Source organism: Anolis carolinensis, unplaced genomic scaffold (genome assembly GCF_035594765.1).
Source record: "Anolis carolinensis isolate JA03-04 unplaced genomic scaffold, rAnoCar3.1.pri scaffold_10, whole genome shotgun sequence".
Classification (NCBI taxonomy): Eukaryota; Metazoa; Chordata; class Lepidosauria; order Squamata; family Dactyloidae; genus Anolis; species Anolis carolinensis.
Window position 1 is genome coordinate 9088567 of NW_026943821.1, and position 27426 is coordinate 9115992.

General features: G+C 42.1%; 1 protein-coding gene across 1 annotated transcript in view; it reads left to right on the forward strand.

Moving 5' to 3' along the window:
• Positions 1–683: 683 nt before the first annotated feature.
• prss16 (serine protease 16) overlaps positions 684–27426 on the forward strand; it is a 41395-nt gene continuing 14652 nt past the window's right edge. Inside the window, exons 1-8 of the mRNA XM_003222855.4 lie at positions 684–858; positions 8473–8657; positions 10927–11023; positions 11263–11392; positions 13252–13375; positions 13602–13679; positions 17817–17864; positions 20601–20873. Coding sequence (XP_003222903.2) covers positions 789–858; positions 8473–8657; positions 10927–11023; positions 11263–11392; positions 13252–13375; positions 13602–13679; positions 17817–17864; positions 20601–20873 — 1005 coding nt within the window. The 5' untranslated portion in view covers positions 684–788. The remainder of the gene's footprint in view (positions 859–8472; positions 8658–10926; positions 11024–11262; positions 11393–13251; positions 13376–13601; positions 13680–17816; positions 17865–20600; positions 20874–27426) is intronic.

A 27426-nucleotide genomic window follows, 5' to 3' on the forward strand; every position in this document is an offset into this window, starting at 1 on the left:
TTATCCAAGCCTCTGGATAATCCAAGCCATTTTTGTAGTCAATGTTTTCAATATATCGTGATATTTTGGTGCTAAATTCGTAAATACAGTAATTACAACATAACATTACTAAGTATTGAACTACTTTTTCTGTCAAATTTGTTGTATAACATGAAGTTTTGGTGCTTAATTTGTAAAATCATAACCTAATTTGATGTTTAATAGGCTTTTTCTTAATCCCTCCTTATTATCCAAGATATTCGCTTATCCAAGCTTCTGCCGGCCCGTTTAGCTTGGATAAGTGAGACTCTACTGTAATAATAATAATCTCGATTTAATATGGCAGTATAGAAGGGGCCCTACTCTGCTGGATTGGATTCATTCTTCATTCCAGATTCCCGATGGTTACCTTTCCTAGAGGTTGCCAACTTTTCTTCCCACTTGGCTCCTGCGCTTTTAAGAGAACCTTCCAATATATAGAAATTGAATAGGGTAATAGAAGGAGATACTTCCTCAGCAAGTTTGCTTTTTTTAAAAAAAAAAAACAACAACACAAAAATCAGCATTTTATTAAAATGGGCAGCTTTGCATGACAGCATGGAAATAATAGAAGGAACAAGAGAAACTTTAGAGTGTTTTGCAACTCCAAGGGGTGTCATGAGATGGGTGGGAAGGATCTTAGTCATGTGAGGAGAACAGAGAAAGAGTATTTAAAGCTGGACCTTGGGTTGGGGTGATTGCAGTTCCCTTTCTCCTGGAACTCCCCATCCCATCATTTCGACTCTGGTGATTCTAGGAAGTGATGCAGCATGGTCTCTTCTGGCAGGCTGTTTGGGGGAGCCTTCCTACTAGTGGCAATGCTCTCTCTGGCTCAAGCAGGTAAGTCCCAATTGGGCTCAAACTCAAAGGCTTAGTCCCATATTGCAAGGAGATGCGGTATATAAATAAAGTTTCATTATATTATTATTATATTGGCATTCGGGTGGTTCTGGGTTTGAATTCTGACATGCTGAGCCTTTGAAGTTGACTGAATGGCATTGGTGGTTGTTTGATATTATTACTGTTGTATAAACCTTTGTTTTAACATCTGTTTTATTATCTTCTTGTGTTTTAAACTATGTATAATAATAATAATAATAATAATAATAATAATAATAATAATAATAAAACTTTATTTATACCCCACCACCATCTCCCCAACGGGGACTCGGGGTGGCTTACATGGGGCCATGCCCAGAACAGTACAATATAGCAAAATATAAAACAACATATCATAATACAATTAAACAATACAATAAATAATCATGTACAGTGCAACACAATATATATATATATATATATATATATATATATATATATATAAAAACAGGGCAGGCCGCATGAGACACTTAGTTAAAACTAGGGGTGAGAAAAGGATAAGAATACAACCACGGAGAACAGGGACATAAGATAGAAACACAATCTAGAGGATAGATGTTGGGGGGAGTAACAAAAGAAGTGTGTAATAGTTACTCTCCGAAAGCACATCGGAAAAGCCAGGTTTTTAAATCTTTCCTGAAGGCTAAAAGAGTGGGGGCTTGCCTGATTTCGATGGGCAGTGAGTTCCACAAATGAGGGGCCACAGCAGAAAAGGCCCTCTCCCTTGTTCCCACCAGGCGGGTCTGGGATACAGGCAGTGGCGACAGGAGGGTTGGTGTATTTGCGCTGTTACTTTTGTAACATTGTGAGCTGCCCCGAGTCCCCATGGGGAGATGGTGGCGGGGTATAAATAAAGTTTTATTATTATTATTATTATTGTTTCTTAGAATGTGTATTCAAGAACTCAGTCATAGACAAACTTTGGCCCTCCAGGTGTTTTGGACTTCAACTCACACAATTCCTAAAAGCTATAGCTACAGAATTGACATATACCGTGTTCCCCCAAAAATAAGACAGTGTCTTATATTATTTTTTTACTCCCAAAGATGTGCTAGGTCTTATTTTCAGGGGATGTCTTATTTTTCCATGAAAAAGAATTCACATTTATTGTTGAACAAAAAAACGAACATTTATTCTATACTGTACAGTAGTTATCATCACAAACCAACATAACTAGACCAGACAAACTGACTCCTGTCAAGAATTTCTTGTTATTACCATTATTTCCATATACAACTGGTATGTACATGTACCAATCCTGCATGCTATGGTGTTTTGTTTGGCAGGCGCCGGGCATGCTTCCAAACAAAAGCTTTGCTAGGTCTTACTTTCGGGGGAGGCCTTATATTTAGCAATTCAGCAAAACCTCTACTAGGTCTTATTTTTTGGGGATGTCTTATTTTCGGGGAAACAGGGTAGTGGTAATAGGTTAAGGTTTTCCCCTGACATTAAGTCTAGTCGTGTCCAACTCTGGGGGTTGGTGCTCATCTCCATTTATAAGCCAAAGAGACAGCGTTGTTTGTAGACACCTCCTAGGTCGTGTGGCCGGCATGACTGCATGGAGCGCTGTTACCTTCCTGCCAAAGCAGTATCTATTGATCTATTTGAACTTGTATGTTTTCAAACTGCTAGGTTGGCAGAAGCTGGGGCTAACAGTGGGAGCTCACCCTGCTCCTCGGATCCAAACCTCCAACCTTTCATTCAGCAAGTTCTGGAGGTAATAGTGGGCAAGTAAACCTTAGGAGAGGATTATTATTAATTTAGTTCAACTTGAAGGCACATAACAATTGGCTGCAATAGGACTGCAGCTTCCAGCAGCCCAATATTTGGAAGCCCACCTGAGCCTCATTCCTGCCCTAAATTACAATTTTAGGTGCTTCTACCTGTAGAATTAATACACTTTAAATACCATGGCTCACTGTTAGAGATTCACAGAAGTCGTAGTCTTTAGTCTTCAACTGGTGCATCAACAAATTATAACTCCTTGGCTTAGATCTCTTTGGAGATTGCGTGCAAAGGTGTTACTCATTTGGGCAGGTAGACAATAGGATGATGTAGCTTCAGCCTTATCTACTGCGGGTGTGTGATCCTGAGTAATTTACCTTGAGGAAAGGTGATGCAGACCTAAAATCATGTGTTGTTATCTCACCTACGTGGCATCAGGGCTGTTTTGTGTATCGCAATGTTTACCAGTGTATCGCAATGTTGTTCTAACAACAATATGATATGAACGGGGGAACATTCCCAAAGTTCTAGGATGTTTAACAAACCTGGAATGAAAAACTCTTTCCACTGAATTACTTGAATGTAAACTGGGTTGCTGTGGGTTTTCCGTGCTGTAAGGCCATGATCCAGAAGCATTCTCTTCTGATGTTTCGCCCACATCTATGGCAGGCATCCTCAGAGGTTGTGAGGTCTTACATGTAATATTGCTAATAATGTCAAGGTACAGACGCCACAAATCAGTCTCAAGTGTAAAGAAGCCACAGTTTATTGTAGGTACAGCTCAAAACAGTCAAAAATGCCTAACAGCAGCAAAATAGTATTCCAAAAACAAAGCACAGCCCACTGGTCCAAAACAGAGTCCCAGAATCCTAAGAAATCCCAACCCACTGACAAAATACACAGCAAGGAAAAGCACTCGCTCTCATTTCAGCAAACCCGTTCCAGGATGTAACAAGGTCGTAGTCAAGCCAGTTCAGGAGTCATCCACAACAAACAGATTACAGCAACAGCTTCAAACGTCCAGTCCAAGGTCAGGGCCAGTGAGCGAAAGTGATGTCCAGAAGTGATCTAAGGTCCCAGCCAAAACAGTAGCAATGTCCCAAAAGGATCCACGAAGTTCAGGAATCCCAGGACTCACCAAAGTCACAACCCAGCGTTGATGAAGAACTGAAAAATATGGATTTTTAGACATATATTGTATGCACATTAGAAGCAGTGAAATGTAGAAAAATGAGACTCTCTCTGTGTTAGATTTTAGGGATGCACAAGCTGACAGGACAAGCTGGGAGACGGGGGGGGGGGGGGGCAGTTTTCTATACATTCCAGTGTGAATTGGTTCCTAGTACAGCTTGACAGGTCAAGAGTGGCCTCTTGATGGATCTCTCTTTTGGTATCTGTGACTTGCTACAAGCTTTTAGCGTGCTTAGATAGGAAAATGCTGATTGTGCATATTTATGTCCATGTATGTAAGCATGTGAAGTGACGTACTAATGACGAGATGTATGTAGAAGCATGTTCTTTGTCTGAAAATGTATAAAAGGCAAGTCAACACCTTGATCTCGTCTCTCTGGAAAGCTTTTGGAAGAGATTCCACTTCCAGGGACTCAGCTGAAATAATAAACCGGACTTTTTGGCCTCTCAAAAGGATCTCTCTTTGCGTTATCTCTCCCTTCATCTACAACAGCGTAGCAGGCAATTCAGCATACACTTTGCTAGTCGCAAAGTCCCCATTGCAACCAACCCACCTTACATTACAAACCTTCCTCTGAGCTGCAATCAGACAACCGCCCAACCTCAGCTGCTCCTGTATTCTCTTCCAAACTAGAATCAGACAACATCCCACGCTCAGCTGCCAGTTGTGCTGCCCGAGCTTCTCTTTGCCTTGTTTGCCAAGCAGCCCTTCTTCTGCTTCTACTTACATCTTCCCAAACAGCAGACAGATCATCCTCCCTCCAAGTTCCATCCCCAACAAACCCTCTAAATATGTCACTACTTGTAGGCTCCTCGCGCAATTCTCTCACTTCTGCTACTTTTGTCCAATCCATCTCATCCCCAGTCCTATCAGTGTCACTCCCATCACTTCTCATAGAAACTGCTTCATTGCCAAACCCATCATCCACATCAAACCCTTCCTCAGTGGGTTCAGTAAATATTTGCCGCATTTCTTCTGCTGTTGCTCTTCAATAGAGTCTTGCTCCTGAGTAGACCTTTTTGCCTGCCTAAACTCCAACTCCCTGTTGTTAATACTACTCGGAGACTCATCCACAACAAATATAGCAGTATAGTGGCATAGTACAATATAATAATATATAATGCTAATATTGTGCTATGCTAATAATATAATATATTGTATGTGCATATAATATTGATCATAATATTGTAATACAATATAGTACTGTAGAGTCTCGCTTATCCAACGTTCTGGATTATCCAATGCATTTTTGTAATCAATGTTTTCAATACATCGTGATATTTTGGTGCTGAATTTGTAAATACAGTAATTATTACATAGCATTACTGCGTATTGAACTACTTTTTTCTGTCAAATTTGTTGTATAACATGATGTTTTTGTGCTTAATTTGTAAAACCATAACCAAATTTGATGTTTAATAGGCTTTTCCTTAATCCCTCCTTATTATCCAACATATTCACTTATCCAACATTCTGCCGGCCTGTTTATGTTGAATAAGTGAGACTCTACTGTACTACTAATAATAATACAATGTAATAAAATAATAATTCTATATGATACATTACATGTAATATTATTAATATTGCAATATAGTGGCATAGTACAATCTATATATATAAAAGGATAAGGAAATTTCGGCCTAGGACAAAACAACAGAACTATACATCCCAGAAACACTAAAACTGGCAGCACAACCCCATGCCGCTACGTTCATACAACAAAAAGAAAAGAAAAATTAAGTCCTAATTAGAGGGAGAGGAATAATTGTTTTTATCCAATTGCTGTCAGTTAGAAGGCTAAGCTCCGTCCACTTGGTCTCCTAGCAACCCACTCAGCCCAGGGGACAGGCAGAGTTAGGCCTCACTTAGGCCTCTTCCCCACTGCTATAAAATACAGATTATCTGATTTGATTATATGGTAGTGTAGACTCAAGGCCCTTCCACACAGCTATATAACCCATTTATAATGGACTTAATGTAAGGTAAAACCTTTACCCTTTACCTTAACTACTACCAATTCCTCAATACTTTATTTCCCATACCACCATACTTTGCCACAGCAACGTGTGGCCGGGCACAGCTAGTCTATATATATAAAAGGGTAATAAAATTTTGGCCTAGGACAAAACAACAAAACTACACATTCCAGAAACACTAAACTTGGCAGCACAACCCCTCATCCATGCCTCTATGTTTATACAACAAAAAGAAAAGAAAAATAACGTTCTAATTAGAGGGAGAGGAATAATTGTTTATATCCCATTGCTGCCAGTTAGAAGGCTAAGCTCCGCCCACTTGGTCTCCTTGCAACCCACTCAGCCCAGGGGACAGGAAGAGTTAGGCCTCACTTAGGCCTCTTCTACACTGCCTATAACATACAGATTATCCGATTTTAACTGGATTATATGGCAGTGTAGACCCAAGGCCCTTCCACACAGCTATATAACCCATTTATAATGGACTTAATGTAAGGTAAAACCTTTACTCTTTACCTTAACTACCACCAATTCCTCAATACTTTATTTCCCATACCACCATACTTCACCACAGCAACGTGTGGCCGGGCACAGCTAGTCTATATATGTAAAAGGAGAATGGTGTCGCTCCACCGGGCAAAACAACAAAACTAAAGGCCCCCCAAACCTAGAAAATTGACAACACAACTCCTCATCCACGTCTCTACGTTCTTACAAACAAGCTACACATCCCTAACCTCCATGGGGCAAAAAAACCCCAAAAACTGGAATGCTCCATCTGCGCCTGCGCCAAAGGCCAGTCCGAGCACAGACAGCAGAACCCCCACCCCTCCCCTTCAACGGCCCCTCTTTTGCGCAATCCTTTACGCACCACAAACGTCGCTGCCATTTCCCACACCATCCACACCATCCTGGAGACAAGAACAGCCCCCTTTCTCTTAAAAAAACTCCCAACACTCCCCCCCCCCCCCACCTCAGCCACTGGAGCCGCCATCACTCATCGACGTATTTCACCTATGATGTATTTCACCTCCAAACCGCCCCCCCTCCCAGCCGCAGGAGCCACCATCACTCCCCTTCCCCACTTCTGCCGTCCATAGTTCTCACCTCCCCCCACCGGAGACAAAAGCAGGGAAGAAGAAAAAACCAGTCTCTCCACAGCCAACAACACACTACAACAACAAGGTACGTCCCAAAATGCAGCCATCAGGGACATCACCAAGGGGAAAGAGACACCATGGGACAGCAGGATCCCCACAAAAACTACACAACTTAAAAAACTTCAGGAGAAGGAAGAGAAAAGGGGAGGGAGACAACGCCATACCACATAAACAAACAAAAACACTGCCATCAGACAGAGGGGGAAAAAGGGAAGCCCCATACTAAAAATACAACACTACAACCATTACACTTACAAAATACCTCAAATACACATCCGGACATACCAGACAGGAAACAATCACAGCCAGCTAACACATCCCAGTAAAGGATTCTTCCAGGTACTAACCAGGCAGACCTTGAAGCTGCATGCCTATTCAATGCTAATCAAGGAGATCCATGGCAACACCTGCCTCAACCAGACAACAGTTCTTTCTACCACACTGGACATTATTCCACACATATATCAACCCCTTTGTGGCCTACCTTGATTAACACTGAACATCCTTGCAGCTTCAAACCCAGGCTTTGGAAACCACAAGGCTACTCCATCTCATTCAACCTGGTGTAGCAAGGATGCCCTATATAGAAAACGGCCAGGCTTTGAAGCAGCGAGGCTATTCACTGCAATTCCAATTGGCCACAGCAATGCGTGGCAGGGCACAGCTAGTAGTAATATATAATGCTTATAATAAGTACATATAACTTGTAAGCCGCTCTGAGTCCCCTTCGAGGTGAGAAGGGTGGGATATAAACGTTGTAAATGAAAATAAATGAATGAGGTCTGCTTGCCATAGATGTGGGAGAAACATCAGGAGATAATGATTCTGGGACATGGCCATACAGCCCGGAAAAATTCACAGCAAACCCAATTATTCTGGTCATGAAAGCCTTCAACAACACATTGAATGCAAACTACTTTGCAATGTGCCTTCCCAGATTAATAGGAAATCTCCAATACCAAGTCCCATAAGCACTTTATTAGAATTAAGATCGCATATCGCACTTTGCACTTGCCCTATAAGCCTTATATATCACCTGTCACATCAGCACTTTTAATCGTTAACCCATTACTCTGGCCTGGCCCAGTTTTATTGTGTTTAGCGTATTGTTATTGCTTGTGGTTTATACTGTTTTAATTGTTTTTAATTTGCTTTTTGTTTTGTATTGTTATATTGTGTGTTGAGGCCTTGGCCTTTGTAAGCCGCATCGAGTCCTTCGGGAGATGCTAGCGGGGTACAAATAAAGTTTAATAATAATAATAATAATAATAATAATAATAATAATAATAATACTTTTCACTATGCACTCAGTTTGTAGTAACTTGAGAATGAAGAATAAAAGTGGGAGAAAGCAAGAAAAACTGGGAGATTTGAAAAGCGGAATGACAGAGGACTAACTGGGACCGTACTTGCCAAATAGGGACAATCGGAGGTTGTGGAATGAAAATATGTTGTTGAGTGTAGTTTGGATAGACATGTCTGTCTTCACCCACCTTTGGGTTTCTCTTCCTCCCAACCCCAGGGCAATATTTCCACCTGCTCCGCCAGCGGATCCTAGAGCAGCGCGAGGAACGCCTGTTGGAAGAGGACCATTTTCTCCACTTGGACCAGGGAGTGAGTCTCACCAAATGGGACCACTTCATGGAGAACTTCATCCGCCAACATCTGGACCACTACAACAAGAAAAACCAAGCCACATTCAACCAGGTAAGAAAATACAACAGGGAAAGGATTGAGAGGGAGAAGCCAGAGAAATGCCCATATGTACTTTGGCACTACGAGTATGGAGACACTCTTTTGAGATGTATTGAGATGTATGGCAGCTGGTTAGTAGCTGGCTGCAATAAATCACTACTGACCCAGAGGTCATTAATTCGAAGCCAGCCTTCGTCAGATTGAGCGCCCGACCATTAAAAATTGCCCAGCTCGGTGTTGATCTAAGCAACCCGAAAGATAGTTGCATCTATCAAGAATGAAATTTAGGTTACGCTTACGTGGGGAGGCTAATTCAACTAATTTACAACACCATAAAAATTGTCCAGCAGTGTGTGAAAAGGAATGGGGAAGTAATCCATCAAGGACTCGGTCTCACAGTGGATGATGAAGCAGCAGCTCCCCCTGTGGCCGGAATCGAGCATACCCTCATGAAGCCGGAAGCTGGAAAATGTTAAAATTGCCTCTGTGTCTTCGTCTCTGTCTCTGTCTGTATGTTGTATGGGATTGAATGTTTGCCATGTATCTGTACATTGTGATCCGCCCTGAGTCCCCTTCGAGGTGAGAAGGGCAGAATATAAATACTGTAAATAAATAAATGAAAAATAAATTCTGGTTAGGGGTAGAAGTAGCAGCAAGTGGATGAAGGCAGGTCCTTGACCCCAAAAGCTCACCTCTGAAATCCTTGGAAATATTTAAGGTGGAAAGACTGAATACTTCTAAAGCCAGTACTTACTGTGTATTGGGAATTCTAGGAATTGCATTGACTAGGAGATTTCAGGAGTTGTAGAATTTGGATCCTTTCATGCTATGCAGTTATAGCAGGTTGATCCCACTTTAACCGCTGTGGCTGCATTCTGTGGAATTCCGGGATCTGTAGTTTGGGGAGGCATTAGTGCTCTCTGGCAGAGAATACTAAAGTAAAGGTAAAGGTTTTTCCCTGACATTAAGTCTAATTGAATCCGACTCTGGGGGTTGGTTCTCATCTCAATTTCTAAGCCGAAGAGCCGGCGTTGTCCATAGACACCTCTTAAGTCATGTGGCTGGCATGACTGCATGGAGCGGTGTTACCTTCCCGTAGAAGCTGTCCTATTGATCTACTCACATTTGCATGTTTTTGAACTGCTAGGTTGGCAGAAGCTGGGGCTAACAGTGGGTGCTAACCCCACTCCCCGGATTCAAACTGCCAACTTTTTGATCAACAAGTTCAACAGCTCAGTGGTTTAACTCACTGCATCACCGGGGGCTCCGTATGCCCAGACATATCAAATGTGAAATTCTGTGAGCTGGAGTCCAAAAATAATACAGTAGAGTCTCACTTATCCAACATAAACGGGCCGGCAGAATATTGGATAAGCGAATATGTTGGATAATAAGGAGAGATTAAGGAGAAGCCTATCAAACATCAAATTAGGTTATGATTTTACAAATTAAGCACCAAAACATCATGTTATACAACAAATCTGGCAGAAAAAGTAGTTCAATACGCAGTAATATGTAGTAATTACTGTATTTATGAATTTCGCAGCAAAATATCATGATATATTGAAAACATTGACTACAAAAATGCGTTGGGTAATCCAGAACGTTGGATAAGCGAGTGTTGGATAAGTGAGACTCTACTGTACATTTGATTAGATATCTAATGGAAGGGAATGTGAAAGGTGAAAAGCACTGAATGTGACCAAGACTGGAGTCTAATTCTTCCCCAAATGATCACTCTATAATCATCACCCAAATTCTCCCTGCAGCGAGTCTTTGGCTTTAGCACAGCAGGTTAAACCACCAGCTGTAGTAAAATCTTGTCAGTCAAAAGGTTGACAGTTCGAAGCCTGGGTCAGGGTGAGTTCCTGGCCTTTAGCCCAGCTTCCGCCTACCTAGCGGTTCGAAAGCAAAATGTGAGTAGATAAATAGGTACCACTTAAAAGCGGTGAGGTATTGAAAGGCACCCATAAGGAAATGCCGATGAGTTGATAAAGGAGGAAGTTTATAAACAAAGCTCTTTGGCAGGGAGATGGAATGAGTGCACACCCCGCCCCCCTTTGCACAAGCCTCCAAGATGCTGAAGATGGGAAAAGCCTATACCTCTTTCTATGTACAATTGTCTGTCTTGTCTGTGCATAAATGGCTTTGAATGTTTGCCGCATATGAATGTGTTGCGATCCGCCCTGAGTCCCCTTTGGGGTGAGAAGGGCGGAATATAAATACTGTAAATAAACAAATAAATAATTTGTTCTTCATTTGTTCTCCTTGCAATCCACAGCGATACTGGGTTAATGCTGGGTTCTGGAGACACGGCGGCCCCGTCTTCCTCTTCATCGGGGGCGAGGGCCGCTTATCTGAATACGCGGTGCTAAAGGGTAAGTAAGTACCACTGCTGGAAACAGAATACCTAGTAATTGACGTAATCCAGAAAAATGGGGGAAGGTGGGAGGAGGAGAGGGAAACCAGGACATTTTAAAAGGCAGATGAGATAGTGGGACAACAGAGGGTTAATGGAGACCGTTCCCTGCTAAATAGGGGAAGTTGGAGAGAGTGACTCCGTTACCAGACTATCCGTAGGTTATTCCCAGTAAATGTTTTTTCTTTCTGTTTTCAGGTCATCACGTGACCCTGGCAGAGAAATATGGTGCTCTTTTATTGGCTTTAGAGCATCGTTTCTATGGTGGTAGCCTCAAACCTGAGATGCTGGAGGACGACAACCTGCAATACCTGAGCAGCCAGCAAGCGTGAGTTGGTGATTTTATTTGTTTATTATTTGTTTTTATTGCTGAGTTTTATATTGCTTGTTGCCTGGGCTTGGCCCCATGTAAGCCGCCCCGAGTCCCTTCGGGGAGATGGGACAGGGTATAAAAATAAAATTATTATTATTATTATTATTATTATTATTATTATTATTATTATTATTATTATTATTATTTTATTATGACACAGCAAATAAGATAGATATGCTGGATTTCGTATCACAAAATCACAAGTCGAACACTTCCCAAGTGTCTAGGACTGTGTGATGTATTTTCAGATGATGCGCACAGATCCCAGCAGGGTGGCCTTTTGCAGTTGGCAGATCGTAATTTTGTCAATGTCTATTGTTTCCAAATGCCGGCCGAGATCTTTTGGCACGGCACCCAGTGTGCCCATCACCACCGGGACCACCTGCACTGGTTTCTGCCAGAGTCTTTGAAGTTCAGTCTTGAGGTCCTGATAGCGGCTGATTTTTTTCTGTTGCTTTTCGTCAATGCGACTGTCACCTGGGATGGCGACATCCATGATCCAAATCTTTTTCTTTTCCACAACTGTGATGTCTGGTGTGTTGTGTTCCAGAACTTTGCCAGTCTGGATCCGGAAGTCCCACAGTATCTTTGCATGTTCATTTTCCAATCATTTTGCAGGTTTGTGATCCCACCAGTTCTTTGCTGCTGGAAGGTGGTACTCGAGGCATAAGTTCCAATGAACCATTTGGGCCACGTAGTTGTGCCTCTGTTTGTAGTCTATCTATGCAATTTTCTTACAGCAGCTGAGGAGATGATCAATGGTTTCGTCGGTTTCCTTGCACAGTCTGCATTTTGGGTCATCAGCTGATTTTTCGATCTTGGCCTTAATTGCATTTGTTCTGATGACTTGCTCCTGGGCTTTATTATTATATTTATATTAATAATAATATTTATTATTATTATTGTTATTGTTATTATTATTATTGGTGGCTTTCCAAAAGATCTTATATTGTGGGGAGAAGGGGATTATGGTCACCCTTGTTGGATGCAGAAAGCAGCTGTTTTCCCAGAATATCTGGCATTGCTTGTGTAATAACATACCCCACAGTGATCCCAAAGAACTGTATTATTGAAGTCTTTCATGGCCGGAATTACTGGGTTGCTGTGAGTTTTGCGGCCTGTATGGCCATGTTCTAGAAGCATTGTCTCCTGGCGTTTCACCCACTCTATGGCAGACATCCTCAAAGATTGTAAGGTTTGTTAGAAATGGGGTTTATATATTTGTGGAATGATGTCCAGGACGGGAGAAAATACTCTTGTCTGTTTGAGGCAAGTGTGAATGTTGCAGTCGCTCACCTTGGTTAGCATTGAATAGCCTCGCAGCTTCAAAACCTGGCTGCTTCCTGCCTGGGGGAATCCTTTGTTGGGAAGTGCTAGCTGGCCCTCATTGTTTGAGTGTTGTTCTTTACTTACTGTCCTGATTTTAGAGGGTTTTTTTTAATACTGGGAGCCAGATCAGGGCCAGCTAACCGCCTCCCAACAAAAGATTCCTCCAGACTGGAAGCAGCCAAACATTGAAGCTGCAAGGCTATCCAATGCTAGTCGAGGGGATCAATTGCAACATTCACACTTGCCTCAAACAGATCAATGTGAATGTTGCAATTGATCACCTTGACTGCAAGATTCACATAAAATCTCACCAAGGGTCCTTTTCATAGTTATAAATGTCCAATTATTTCTCCTCGGTGCAAAATATATCTCATTTTCCAACTGCTCAAACTTTTCACCAACTACGTATTTTGTGTTTAACTGCATCCTAATTTCAAAAAATCCAAACGTGGTGTGTAAAATCTTGCTTTCTTGTCTTTGTACAGTTTGTCCGACCTTGTTTCCTTCCACCAGTTTATCACCAAAAAATACAAGCTGACGCCAAATAACACCTGGATTTGCTTTGGAGGGTCCTATCCGGGCTCCTTAGCAGCTTGGTTCCGTCTCAAGGTAAAGACTTCGGGGCTTAATGCCTGACCATTCTTTTGGACCGTAGTCTTATGTTATCTTGTATTATGTTTATGCTACACTGCATTTTCTTGTACAGTATATCTGCACCTGCATCTGGCTCCAAACATAATGTTGCAAAGCTTGAAGGAGCGAGTTGTTGAAAAGTGAAGCATCAAAAGGCAAGCGAAGTTGGTAGACTTATTTTTCCCCTTTCTATCTGTTTCAGTTTCCGCATTTAGTCTTTGGTGCTGTCGCATCTTCCGCCCCTGTCCGAGCCCAGCTGGATTTCAAAGGTTACCATAAGGTGAAAACTTATTCAGGGGTCAAATGATTATGTGTTCAAGGATGGTCCATTTGATGGACTAAAACCAATTCCCCAAAGGTGTTGTTGAAGGCTTTTATGGCGGAATCACTGTGAGTTTTCTGGCTGCATGGCCATGTTCCGGCATCATTTTCTCCTGATGTTTTGCCTGCATCTGTGGCTGGTATCTTCAGATGGTCTGTTGGCATTGAAGCAAGAGGTGTGTGTGTGTGTGTGTATAGTAAAGGTAAAGGGACCTTTCAGTGCTTTAACACACTGAGCCACCGGAGGCGGTCTCTCTCTCCCCCCCCCCCCCCTCTCTCTCTATATATAGAAATGGCATCATACAATCCTAAGGTTTGGAGTTGACCCCTAACGATCATCCAGATCAACTTCCTTCTACCATGCAGGAGGACACAATCCAAGCACTCCTGACAGATGGCCATCCAGCCTCTACATGATGATGATGATGATGATGATGATGATGATGATGATGATGATGATAGAAGCATAGACTCCAAGAGTTTGGAGAGACCCCTAAGGGCCATCCAGCCCAACCCTTTCTACTATGCAGCAGGACACAATCCAAGCATTCACAACACATGGACAACGTATAAATACTATGCAATACTACACAGGGACATAGACCCCATCTACCCTCACCACTTTCACAGTACACAAACAACCAAATGTATACTCAACATAAAGACAACCATACAACAGACATTCAATACCACCACTAACTCAACAAGTTTTCATCAACACCACCAGACAACGCCACAGCAACGCGTGGCCAGGCACAGCTAATATATATATATAGAAGGAGTCCCGGTGGCGAAGTGTGTTAAAGCACTGAGCTGGAGACCGAAAGGTCCCAGGTTCAAACTCCAGGAGCGGCGTGAGTGGCCACTGTTAGCTTCAGCTCTTGCCAACCTAGCAGTTCGAAAACATGCTAATGTGAGTAGATCAATAGGTACCGCTCCGGTGGGAAGGTAACGGCGCTCCGTGCAGTCATGCCGGCCACATGACCTTGGAGGTGTCTATGGACAATGCCGGCTCTTTGGCTTAAAAATGGAGATGAGCACCAACCCCCAAAGTTGGACAGAACTGGACTTAATGTAAGGGGAAAATCTTTACCTGTGGTTATCTGGGCTTGGGTCCATGTTAGCCGCCCCTAGTCCCTGTGGGGAGATGGAGTCAGGGTATAAAACTAAAGTACAGTAGAGTCTCACTTATCCAACACTTGCTTATCCAACATTCTGGATTATCCAACGCATTTTTGTAGTCAATGTTTTCAATATATCGTGATATTTTGGTGCTAAATTTGTAAATACAGTAATTACAACATAACATTACTGCGTATTGAACTATGTTTTCTGTCAAATTTGTTGTATAACATGATGTTTTGGTGCTTAATTTATAAAATCATAACCTATTTTGATGTTTAATAGGCTTTTTCTTAATCTCTCCTTATTATCCAACATATTCGCTTATCCAACGTTCTGCCGGCCCGTTTATGTTGGATAAGTGAGACTCTACTGTAGTTGTTATTATTATTGTTATTATGTTGTATGACACAGCAAACAAGATAGATATGCTGAATTTCATATCGCAAAATCACAAGTTGAACACTTCCCAAGTGTCTAGAACTGTGTGATGTATTTTCGGATGATGCGCGCAGATCCCAGTAGGGTGGCCTTTTGCAGTTCGCAGATGGTAATTTTGGCAATGTTTATTGTTTCCAAATGCCGGCTGAGATCTTTTGGCACGGCACCCAATGTGCCGATCACCCCGGGACCATCTGTACCGGTTTCTGCCAGAGTCTTTGAAGTTCAATCTTGAGGTCCTGATAGTGGCTGAGTTTTTCCTGTTGTTTTTCGTCAATGTGACTGTCTTCTGGGATGGCGACATCAATAATCCAAACCTTTTTCTTTTCCATGACTGTGATGTCTGGTGTGTTGTGTTCCAGAACTTTTATCAGTCTGGATTTGGAAGTCCCACAGTATTTTTGTGTGTTCATTTTCCACGACCTTTGCAGGTTTGTGATCCCACCAGTTCTTTACTCCTGGGAGGTGGTACTTATTTATTTATTTATATATTTACTTGAGGCATAAGTTCCAATGAATCATTTGGGCCATATAGTTGTGCCTCTGTTTGTAGTCTGTCTGTGCGATTTTCTGACAGCAGCTGATGATCAATGGTTTCGTCGGCTTCCTTGCACAGTCTGCAGTTTGGGTCATCAGCTGATTTTTCAATCTTGGGCTTAATTGCATTTGTTCTGATGTCTTGCTCCTGGGCTGCAAGGATCAGGCCTTCTGTCTCCTTCTCCAGTGTCCCATTTGTAAGCCATAGCCAGGTCTTCTCCTTATCAGCTTTTCCTTCAATTTTGTCAAGAAACGTTCCATGCGGTGTTTTCTTGTGCCAGCTGTCAGCTCTAGTTTGTAGTGCGGTTTTCTTGTACTGGATTTTTGTCTGCTGTGCTTTGAAGAGTTTCTGATTTTTGACTTCAAGCAAAGCAGGTTCTTCACTTTGCTTTACATATTCTGCCAGGGCATGTTCTTCTTCTTTGACTGCTTGTTTTACTTGTAAGAGTCATCTGCCACCTGATCTTCTAGGCAGATATAGCCGGTCAACATCACTGCGAGGGTGCAGGGAATGATGAATGGTCATGTGTTTTCTTGTTTTTCTGTCCAAATTGTCCAGTTCCATCTGTGTCCAGTTTATGATGCCAGCAGTATATCTTATGACAGGTATGGCCAAGGTGTTTATGGCCTTGATGGTGTTGCCTCCATTGAGCTTGCTTTTGAGAATTTTTCTGACCCTTTGTGTGTATTCTTTGCTGACCACAGTTTTCACATGTTCATGCTTGATGTTGTCCAGCTGTAATATGCCTAGATATTTATAGGCCTCTGGCTGGTGACACTTGATCATTTGGCCATTAGGCATATTTATGCCCCCACTTTCAATGATTTTTCCCTTCTTCAATGCCACTGTCAAACATTTGTCCAAACCAAACTCCATGCTGATATCACTGCTAAAAATTCAGACAGTGTTAGTCAGAGACTGGATTTCAGTTTCTGTTTTCCCATATAGTTTCAGGTCATCCATGTACATCAGATGCAAAATTTTGTGAGATTTTTTAGATGTTTGATAGCCGAGATTTGTTTTTTGTAAGATTGTTGACAGAGGGATCATGGCAATAATGAAAATAATGAGGGGACAATGAGTCTCCCTGGAAAATTCCTCTTCTGATGTTGACAAGTCCATAGCTTTCATTTCCAACGAACAGTTCAGTTTTCCAGTGCTCCATCATATTTTCAATAAAGGTGCCAACGTTTTAACTGATCCCGATGGTGTCCAGGCACTTGATGATCCAGCTGTGTGGGAGTGAGTCAAAGGCCTTTTTGTAGTCAATCCACTTCATGTGAAGATTAGCTTTTCGGCTTTTACAGTTCTCCAGAATCATTTTGTCAATCAATAACTGGTCTTTTGTGCCCCTGCTTCTCCGTTTGTTGCCTTTCTGTTCATTTGGCAAGATGCTTTTTTCTTCAAGATAGTCTTGAATTCTGTCAGCTATGATGCCAGTCAGTAATTTAAACATAGTGGGCAGACACGTTATTGGCCTGTAGTTTCCTGGTGCTGCTTCTTTTGCTGGATCTTTTTGTATAAGGTATTGTTGTTGTTGTTGTTGTTATTGTTGTTACCTTTACTATAAATATTTAGCAGATAACCTCCTCCAAGACTACATTAGCAAAAGGAAAAGTTACTCTAGAATGGGCCAAATCAGAAAGCCATGTGAGGCAAAGTGGAAAGGCTTAATTTACAGAATAAAGTGGAAATGTAAGTGTAAGGAATTAAACAAGATTATCCCCATGATCGAACAATCGTAATAAATAAAGCAAAATGTGTAAACTGCTTCCGGGGAGGGGAGGGGGAACAATGTAAACATGTGTTACCAATGGAAAATGTTCTGAATGTTTGTATAATTTTGTGTAGCACTATTTACAATAATTCTTAAAATAATAATAATAATAATAATAATAATAATAATAATAATATTTTAAATACAGTAAATAATGAGTTGAATTCAAAGCTTCCTAGTTTCATCACTGTTTCCTTAACCTTCTCCCATTTTTCCAGGTTGTTGCAGCAAGTCTTTCAAACCCAGTGATCAGTGGCTCCAAACAGGTTGGATTTTTTTAAAAAAAACGAACACCAGTTTGGATAGCTAATTGTGCTTTTTGGAGATTTAGAGTGGCAGTTATAGGTGTTTTATTTATTTATTTACTATATTTGTATCCCGCCTTTCTCAACCCCGAAAGGGACTCAAGGAGGCTTATAGATAGGCAACAATTCAATGCCTTAAAATATACAATTAAAATAAACATTTAAAACTAAAATTAATACCAAAATTCAATCTATTGCACTGTGATTGAAAGGAATGGCATTGCAAGCTTTTCCTTGGAGACAGTCTATCAAGCTCTGCTGTAGACTAATAGTAATCTGAACTACTGTATATATTCGAGTATAAGCCTAGTTTTTCAGCCCTTTTTTAGGGCTGAAAAAGCTCCCCTCGGCTTATACTCGAGTGAGGGTCCTGGCCGGCTTCTATTCAGGTCGTCTTATACTTGAGTATATAGGTATTCAGAATTGGACAGTCTTATTAAAGTATTATTATTATCTTAAATTACAGTTTTATATAAATATTGAAAAACATTTAAAGTACTGATGCCTCAAATAATGCAATTTTATTAATATCTATTTTTATTTTTGAATTTGACCTGTAGTTGCTTCATTTTCCACCCTCATCTTATACTCGAGTCAATAAGTTTTCCCAGTTTTTGTGGTAAAATTAGGTGCCTCGGCTTATATTTGGGTTGGCTTATACTCGAGTATATACAGTATTTTGAACAATTTTATTTATTTATTTATTTACAGTATTTATATTCCGCCCTTCTCACCCCAAAGGGGACTCAGGGCGGATCACATTACACATATAAGGCAAACATTCAATGCCTTTAACATAGAACAAAGACAAGACAAACACGGGGCTCCGAGCTGGCCTCGAACTCATGACCTCCTGGTCAGAGTGATTCATTGCAGCTGGCTGCAGCTGGTTGCTCAACAGCCTGCGCCACAGCCCACAATTGAACTTCTATAGCCATGAGATAGAAAACTAAGGGCACATCTACAATTCTACATGGTAGAAGTAAATGCAGAATATATGTAGTTCAACACCACCTGAACTACCATGCTTCAGTAGTATGGAATCCTGAGAATTCCAGTTTTATAAGATTTTTAATCTTCTCTGCCAAGGGATGCTGGTGTTCCTAATTTTTGCTAGTGGCTGTTGGTATAAGACAGGCATGGGCAAACTTCAGCATTCTAGGTTTTTTGGACTTCAACTCCCACAATTTCTATCAGCTGGTAAACTGTTAGGGATTGTGGGAGTTCAGGTCCAAAACACCTTGGAGGCCGAAGTTTGTCCATGCCTGGTAGAAAAGTATGCATTCCAGTTTGCAGGGACAGTCCCAGTCAATCATCTGCCTTCCTACTGCTTATTTTTCTCTCTTACTCTGAACTTCCCTCGTTGTCCACAGCTAAAGAGGTCTGAGTTTCAAGTGCAAATGTAGTCAGGCCCGGCCCAACACAGCACGCTGGCCACGCCCCCGCGTTGGGCGCCACCTTCCCAGGGGCGCTATTGAGCCCCTGGGAGGCGGGGCCACACCTGGCGGAGGCGGGGCCGTGTGACGCGGAGGCGTGGCCAGGTCTGGCCCCGCCTCCCGCGGGGCGCGCCATGGTGCAGCCAAGCCAGGGCACACCCTGCAGGAGGCGGGACTGGCCACGCCTCCCACGGCGCGCGCCCGCTGCAGCGGGAGTCCTTTCAGGCTGCAGCCTGTAAGAACTCCTACCGCAGCTTGGCTGCGCCAGGGCGCGCCCCGCGGGAGGCGGGGCCACCTGGCGTGGGAGGCAGGGTTAGGGCACGGGAGGCGGGGCCAGTCCTGGCCACGCCTCCTGCGGCGCAGGGGAGGGGGTGCAAAAAAATATTTGCGTACCCGTTTAAATTTCCTCGGGCCGGTCCTGAATGTAGTTTGCACTCTGTTAGTAGAATACAAAATGTTACCTTTCCCAGTAGGTTTAGGCAAAAGCAAACTGCCGGATGTTTTTCTGTTGTAGATGACGAGAGAGATAATGCCAAAAGAGATCCTTTTGAGAGGCCATAAAGTCCGGTTTATTATATTTAGCTGAGTCTCTGGAAGTGGAATTTCTTCCAAAAAGCAAACCAGCGCCCGATCAAGGTGTTGACTTGCCTTTTATACATTTTCAGACAAAGAACATGCTTCTACATACATCTCGTCATTAGTATGTCACTTCACATGCTTACATACATGGACATAAATATGCACAATCAGCATTTTTCTATCTAAGCACTCTTAAAAGCTTGTAGCAAGTCACAAACACCAAAAAGAGAGATCCATCAAGAGGCCACTCTTGTCCTGTCAAAAGTCTGCTCTCCCTCTAAATGGAATGTATAGATAACGGGGCCCCCTTCTCCCAGCTTGTACATTTACACAGAGCCTTTGCACTTCCTTTGTGCCTGGTACAGAGAGAGCATGTTTTTTTCTACATTTCACTGCTTCTAATGTGTATACAATATATGTCTAAAAATCCATGTTTTTCAGTTCCTCATCACTTCCACATCTTCCACTACCACATTATTGGTTGTGGCAACCAATAATGCCTTAACTAGTACTACACTCTGATATTGCTGGTGCAGACTTGTTCCAATTTTAATCTATTAAATGTTGCAATGGCGATGTGGATTTGGGAGGGGTAATGGTTTTAGGCATCATCCCAGCCAAAAAATGGAAGGAAAAACCATCTTGGGCTCGATATGAGTTTTTTGACTTGCTCTCCTTTTAGTGTCTTGATGCGGTAACCGAGGCCTTCTCTGCAGTGGAGGAGCTGGTGCGTTCTGGGCAGTTGGACAAGCTGGACCAAGACTTCCGTTCCTGTTTGCCTCTCGAAGGCCTCAAAGACAGCCTCTGGCTGATCAAGAACCTGGTCTCCATGTTCATGGCCATTGTCCAGTACAACGGCGAACGCGTGGAGTGGGCCAATGTGGGCAGGATCTGCGAGATCATGACCAACCACAGTGCTGGATCCACCTACCAGAGACTTGTGGCAACCAATAATGTGAGTCAACTCTGTATTTCTGAGGTATTCTGGTCATCTTTATTTATTGCTAGCGTGGGTACCCAACATTGCCTATGTTATTTGAAAAAGTCATTTTTTTTGTACTGAAATGGCAGACAAAGGTTTGAAGAAATGAGACAAAGAGAGTTCCGGTGACTGTAGAAAAAAATGATGTTTATTCTCAGTGGCCAGAGAGAATAAGCAAATAAGAAAAGAACTTCCCCTGTAATCAGGAAAGCGAAGGTACCGGAACAAAGAATCACAGGTCCCTTTTCCCTCCATCTACTACGTCATCTAGGCATTATCCATCACCAATTAGTGTCAAAAAAGTCTTACTTTGCACTTACTAAAAAGCTATTTTTGCATTTTCCTAAAATATAGACTACTTTCAAGACCTCTGACCCTCCATTAGCCTTATCTCTGGAATTCTCATCTCAGCTTTTAGGGCTCCCCCTCGTCCTCCATTAATTAAGGAATTTCCTCCCTACCTTAGCTTGTCAGAGAGAGTAATTAGTATTCCTCCATGGCGCCAGGTCTTATCTTGACATCCCAAAAAGCCTTAATTTGTCTCTTGTCCATTAGCTTATCTATTCTTGTTGACACTTAACATATGTCTCTGGCACTTAGGGTGAACCTTGGTCTTTGCTATGGGAAGACAGTTATTTGCTGAGCAGATTGTATTTTTGGCTATAGGCACACAATTACATTTTTCCTATCCCTACCTTTTAATGTGATTACATTCAATATATAGTTTCCAATACAAGTATTATATTTTCCCAATACACCTTCATCAGTACAAAATGCATAAGGTTGTGGGTGAACTACAACTCACATCATGCCAGTACTTAAAGTTTGTGATGTTGGGCAAGTTTGTTCTAGATGCATCATCAGTGGGGTTCAGTGTGCTCTTTGGCTGCAGGTTAAACTACAACTTCCACTATGGTGAGTCAATTCCCTCAAAGCCCTCCAGTAGGTTATTAGTCATGGAGTTCTGTGTGCCAAGTTTGGACCAGGTTCATCATCACTGGAGGTCAGAGTTTCCCTGGTTGTGGGGGAACTACAACTCCCAGAAAGAATAGTTGGTTCTCCCCAAACCCCTCCAGTAATCAAATTTTGGCATATCAGATATGTGTGCCAAGTTGGGTCCAGATCCATTTGTGTTTGGGTTCACAGTGCTCTCTGGATGTAGGTGAACTACAACTCCCCCAAATCAAGGTGAAGACCTCCAGTATGTTTTGCTAGTCATGTGAACTCTGTGTGCCAAGTTTGGTCCAATGCTATCTTTAGTGGAGTTCAGAGTGCAGGCGAACTATACATCCCAATACCTACAACTGCTATAAATCATGGTGAATTCTCTCCAAACCTTTCTAGTATATTCAGTTGCTGATCAATTCCTCTGTTTAATGTCTGCCATAGAAAAGAATAGGAAAGGGTTAAGGGAGAGGCAGTGGGGGGTGCAAATTCCACACCAATGGAACGAGTAAGAAACACTGGGATTGTAGCGGAAGCCAGACTTCCCCTTTTCTCAGCTTGTCGTGTGTCTTGTGCGGACGCAGTGGAAGTAGGAGACAGACAACTGGAGGTTTTTTCTTTTTCTTCCAAAGAAAGCAGTTTACTAGAGTTCCTGCAGCTGCAGAGGTTCATCCCACGCACAACTAGATGCTGAAAAGGGAGAACCCCGCAGACAGGGTCGAGTGTCTATTTATACAATTCAGTGGGTTCAGTTTACAACCGCCCACATATCAAACCATTGGTGCATATTTGTGGTGCAGTATTACATTTCTTCATTACTTTCGTTTCTCTCAAAACACATGATTTCAGGGAAACCATGTGATAACCCATCGGCTGTGTTCCTGGCCTGCTCGTACCTCCTTATATGGCCATTTCCTCCTACCCCTTCATTCCTGCCTTATTCCCCCATTTTTTTTTTTGCGAAGCGTGTATACAAAAGCTGAAGCAAACTAAATGAGCAGACTTATGGGTCCCTCCAATCCCTTCTAGCTTGCAGCCAAGCTATCTTTTCAGTGGAAAATGAGCGCAGAATAGCATTTGTACATAGTTTCATCACCAGAGGTAAACAACACATGAGGATTAAAAATATTAATCAGGTTTTAGAAAGGACATAGTCCACAGTAGAATTCTGATCTAGCCCAGTCATTTGGCTTCTTCCGATGATGGATTTGTTGCTATGGCCAGAGGTGGCCATTCACATGCATGTCCAACTTTCAGGTCTTTTCAGTCTTTGGCATAAAGTCAAACTGGGGGTGTGTTTCCTCTTCCTTGATCAAAGGAATAATGTTCAGTTAATTTGAAGAAAGTCTCTTTGTCCAATCAAGTCTCTAGTCTCCAAGAATTGTCTCTGTGTAAAGAAAAGTCTGTAAAGAAAATCTCCATCTCTCACAGGGCTTTAGCTGTCATACCCAGTATGTGTGGCGTGGGGTAGACTTAAACTCCTACGGGTTTTGGATTCCAAAACAGGCCTTCCAGTAATAATGCCTTATGGATCTCCATTTTGGAAAACAGGCCTCTCAGTAACAATGCCTTATGGATCTCCAATTTAGGAACAGGAGTCCAAAAAAGCTGAAAAAAAAGCAGGAAGACAGTGAGAGAGAATGGGGGAGGGGGAACGGATTACCCATCTGTCGATCATCCTGTTCGGCATCACTTTTGTCTCAGCCAATCTTGTTGAAATCCCTTGTCTCTCCACGGGTGGGGCAGGTAGGCCACTATTCAGCTCCCAAACGACCCCTCCATGGCCTCTTGAGAAATGATTCCTCCATGGGCCTTCTTTCGCGATCTGCAGTAATCCTTTTTACTCTGGTCCTGCTGCAATGGTTAACTTATTTTATTCTTTGTCACATTGTCTCCGTGCTATATCCTCCTTTTGGCTTAAAAAGCAAGGTTGTTAGATGGCATATGAAAAAGTCCCTCATTGTCTCTCAAATCCGTCAAAAATCCGAATTATTTGCAATGTCCCATTACAAAAGGTCCTATCCAGGAGAGTTGGGTCAAAATAGAAAATTGTATGTTGTTGAGTTGGTCAGCCCTTACAGCCTCCAGCCTGATGCCACACTCCATCACAGCCTTAACACTCAGCAACACCTATAGGCCCTCCCAGGCCTCTCAATAAACATGTCTCATAGACTTCTGGGTTTATCCCATACAGGAGTTCAGGACCTGTAGCAAAAAACAATGAGAGGGAAAAGAAGGGGAGGGAAATACTCATCCTTCCAGGCTGTATGGCTCTTGAAGCACTCTCTCTAGTCGTTTCGCTCACATCCAAGGCAGGCCTCCTCAGAGGTTGTGCCTTTGACAACACACTCATCTGTCTTGAAATCCAACAAAATCTTTCTTCTCCGCATCTTTTTCTTTTCCTTTCCGCAAACGATTTAACAATCGTGTATCCACTTGCTGCAATGCAATCTTCCACTCCAGTCCTGCTGCAGTGTTAAACTTACTCAATTCCCCTTTTACACCGACTCGTTGAACAACTCAAAATTTGTTAGTAACACACGTTGAAAAGCCTCCTGCCGCTTCTCAAATCTGGCAAAATCCAGGCTGGGGGCGATGGAAAAAATGCCCCTATTTGCATGATCTAATGTCCCGTTTACAAAAGTCCTAGTCCTTCCTTTCCGTAACCTTTAGAAAGAGTTGGGCCAAAATCACAAAGTTCAGAATCCAAATCTCACAAAATTATTATGAAGCAACATGAGATGCAGCCAATTATATCATGTCTTTGGTTCTCAAAAGGATAACTTTTTATCACTTGGGCACTAGCTCCCTTTTTGAATAAAATGTCAATCAAAAATTTAAAAATCAATGTCAGTTCTTAATCCTTCTGTGTCAGGAATATGGGATCAATTTTTTTTTCCAAAAATAAATATATATTTATTTATTTTTTTGCACTGCCAACTTGTGACAGTTTTCCATACAAAGTCTCCACAACCAATAACTCCTCTCCTTGTCCTCTCCTTTCCAAAACATTCATTCACATTCCTTCTCCTTCTTCTTGACTCACCAAGATCACCTGTATTCCAAAGTGCTGCAAAAAAAAAAAGAACCTCCAACATTTCCCTATAACCTGTAAGGGGTTTAAAATCTGTAGAACAGGAAAAAGGGGGAGTAGCCCACAGAGGCTTGAGTTTTCAAAAGTACACTTGTTCAGGCTCATTTTTTTTTTCCTTGAGATTCAATTTCTGGGCAGATGTCCAGCTCTTATCTGTTGTATCACCATGTTCTCTAAAAACACTGAAGCATTGTTCTTTCAAAACAAGGATTTTTTTTTTCAAGCCTAAGACCATTTTTTTTTTCCAAAAAAAAAAAAATCTACAGCTTCCGAATTGCTTCTGAACAAATCTACTAACATTGTTTATAACTCTTTATGCATTTTGAATTCAACACATACATCTCATTCACACAAGGTCCACAGGAATTCTGATTAGTGGTTAGTTGTTTAGATAAAATCACACACTCTCTCTCAGCTCATGAAACATTCTCACCCAGTTGTCCCAAAATAAGTCCAAAGCAAGGATTTAAGATCCAGGTGAAAGACAGAACCCCAAAATATTATATATATATATATATATATATATATATATATATATATATATATACACACACATTTACATCATCATTTTCTTTCTTTCTTTTTCTTTTTTTTTTTTTTTAAATTCACATTACATTTTTAAAACTTCACTAGTTCACAGCGGCTTTCATTGACCTTGGCTGTCCACTGGAATTCCATTATCTTTCTCTGGGCATTTCGCCTGAGTTTAACCAGAATGACAGGGAGTTTTTTACCTTGGACTGTCTGCCAAGATTTTCCCACTATCTTTTTGGCATGAGGCCCAGGTGCAAAAGAAAACTTTTTAAGAAAACAGCTTTTGTTTCTCAGAAATAACAAGGAAAACTTTCTGAGCCACTTTAACAGCCTCCCTCCCTTTTTCTCGCCTCTCTGCAGCTTGTCAGCAAAAGCAAACTAACACAGACCCTCTTCGAATCAGATTTTTTCAACCGTAATAAAACATTTCTAGATATTTGTGCTCAACATTTTTTGTGTAAATCTATAGACTCATTTTTCATTTTCACTTCAATATTACCACGAAACTTGCAGAACTTGAAACTCATTATTCCCCACACATGACAAAGAAATCAAACAGTTTTTTTTTTTCCTTTCCCCGGGAGTTGCGACTCCTCATGAGCCCTGCACGACTTGGTCTTGGGGCACCCTCACAAGTCTTGTTCTCTGGGGAATTCCTTCTACGGCTCTACTTGCAACTGAGCCGAAATTGTCTAACATACACTGTAATGGGGTGGTGGATTTGAACCCACTGCCTCCCATCCTGCCTAATAGAGGGGACTGCCTTGGACTGGGCACCTGGACACTCAACGGTGTGTGTCAGGAATCACAAGACAGAACCCCTTTTATCTCCCTGGGAACCTTTGTGTCCCTCCCGGCGCTGTTCCCTTAGTGTCTCATTTAACCACTATACTTGCCAGATTGCTGTAGACGTCGGACCAACCTTCGCCCCTGGACTTTTTCCCTGGATCCTTTTCCCTGCCTGGTTTCTTTGGAACCTCGCTGTCGTTGCGGCTCCCACCGTCGGCCGGCGTTGGCATCAGAGGCAAGTACCGCAGCCGGTCTTACAATATTCAGGGGCCCCTTCTCGTCTCACGGTAGTTGCCTCTGGCCCCCACCGCCGAGTTGGGACCGTCCCGCCAACGGGATCCGTCTCCGATCTCCTGGCCCGTCTTATTGTGGAATCATGTCGGGGTCACCAGAAAATGTAGCGGAAGCCAGACTTCCCCTTTTCTCAGCTTGTCGTGTGTCTTGTGCGGACGCAGTGGAAGTAGGAGACAGACAACTGGAGGTTTTTTCTTTTTCTTCCAAAGAAAGCAGTTTACTAGAGTTCCTGCAGCTGCAGAGGTTCATCCCACGCACAACTAGATGCTGAAAAGGGAGAACCCCGCAGACAGGGTCGAGTGTCTATTTATACAATTCAGTGGGTTCAGTTTACGACCGCCCACATATCAAACCATTGGTGCATATTTGTGGTGCAGTATTACATTTCTTCATTACTTTCGTTTCTCTCAAAACACATGATTTCAGGGAAACCATGTGATAACCCATCGGCTGTGTTCCTGGCCTGCTCGTACCTCCTTATATGGCCATTTCCTCCTACCCCTTCATTCCTGCCTTAGGATGTTTGTGGTGGAGGAAAAACAGAAAATCTACAATTGAAATAGCCTTCACTTGGGTGGGGGGCTGTATGGAGTTTGTGGAGGGCATTGGCAGGGCTCTTGGACATGTTTATGGTGCTCTTTATAACCTGCAATGTAATTGGAGGGAAGACCAGTGGTGTCCCCTGAGTTATACTGTAGTTGTTTTTCTTAATCTGTGTATTGTATTATGCTTATATTTGCTTGCCATGTACTCTGATTATTCTTTATGTGATTTTAATATGTTGTAAGCTGCTTTGGGTTCCATGAGGAAGAAAAGCAGGATATAAATAAAGATATTATTATTATTATTATTATTATTATTATTATTATT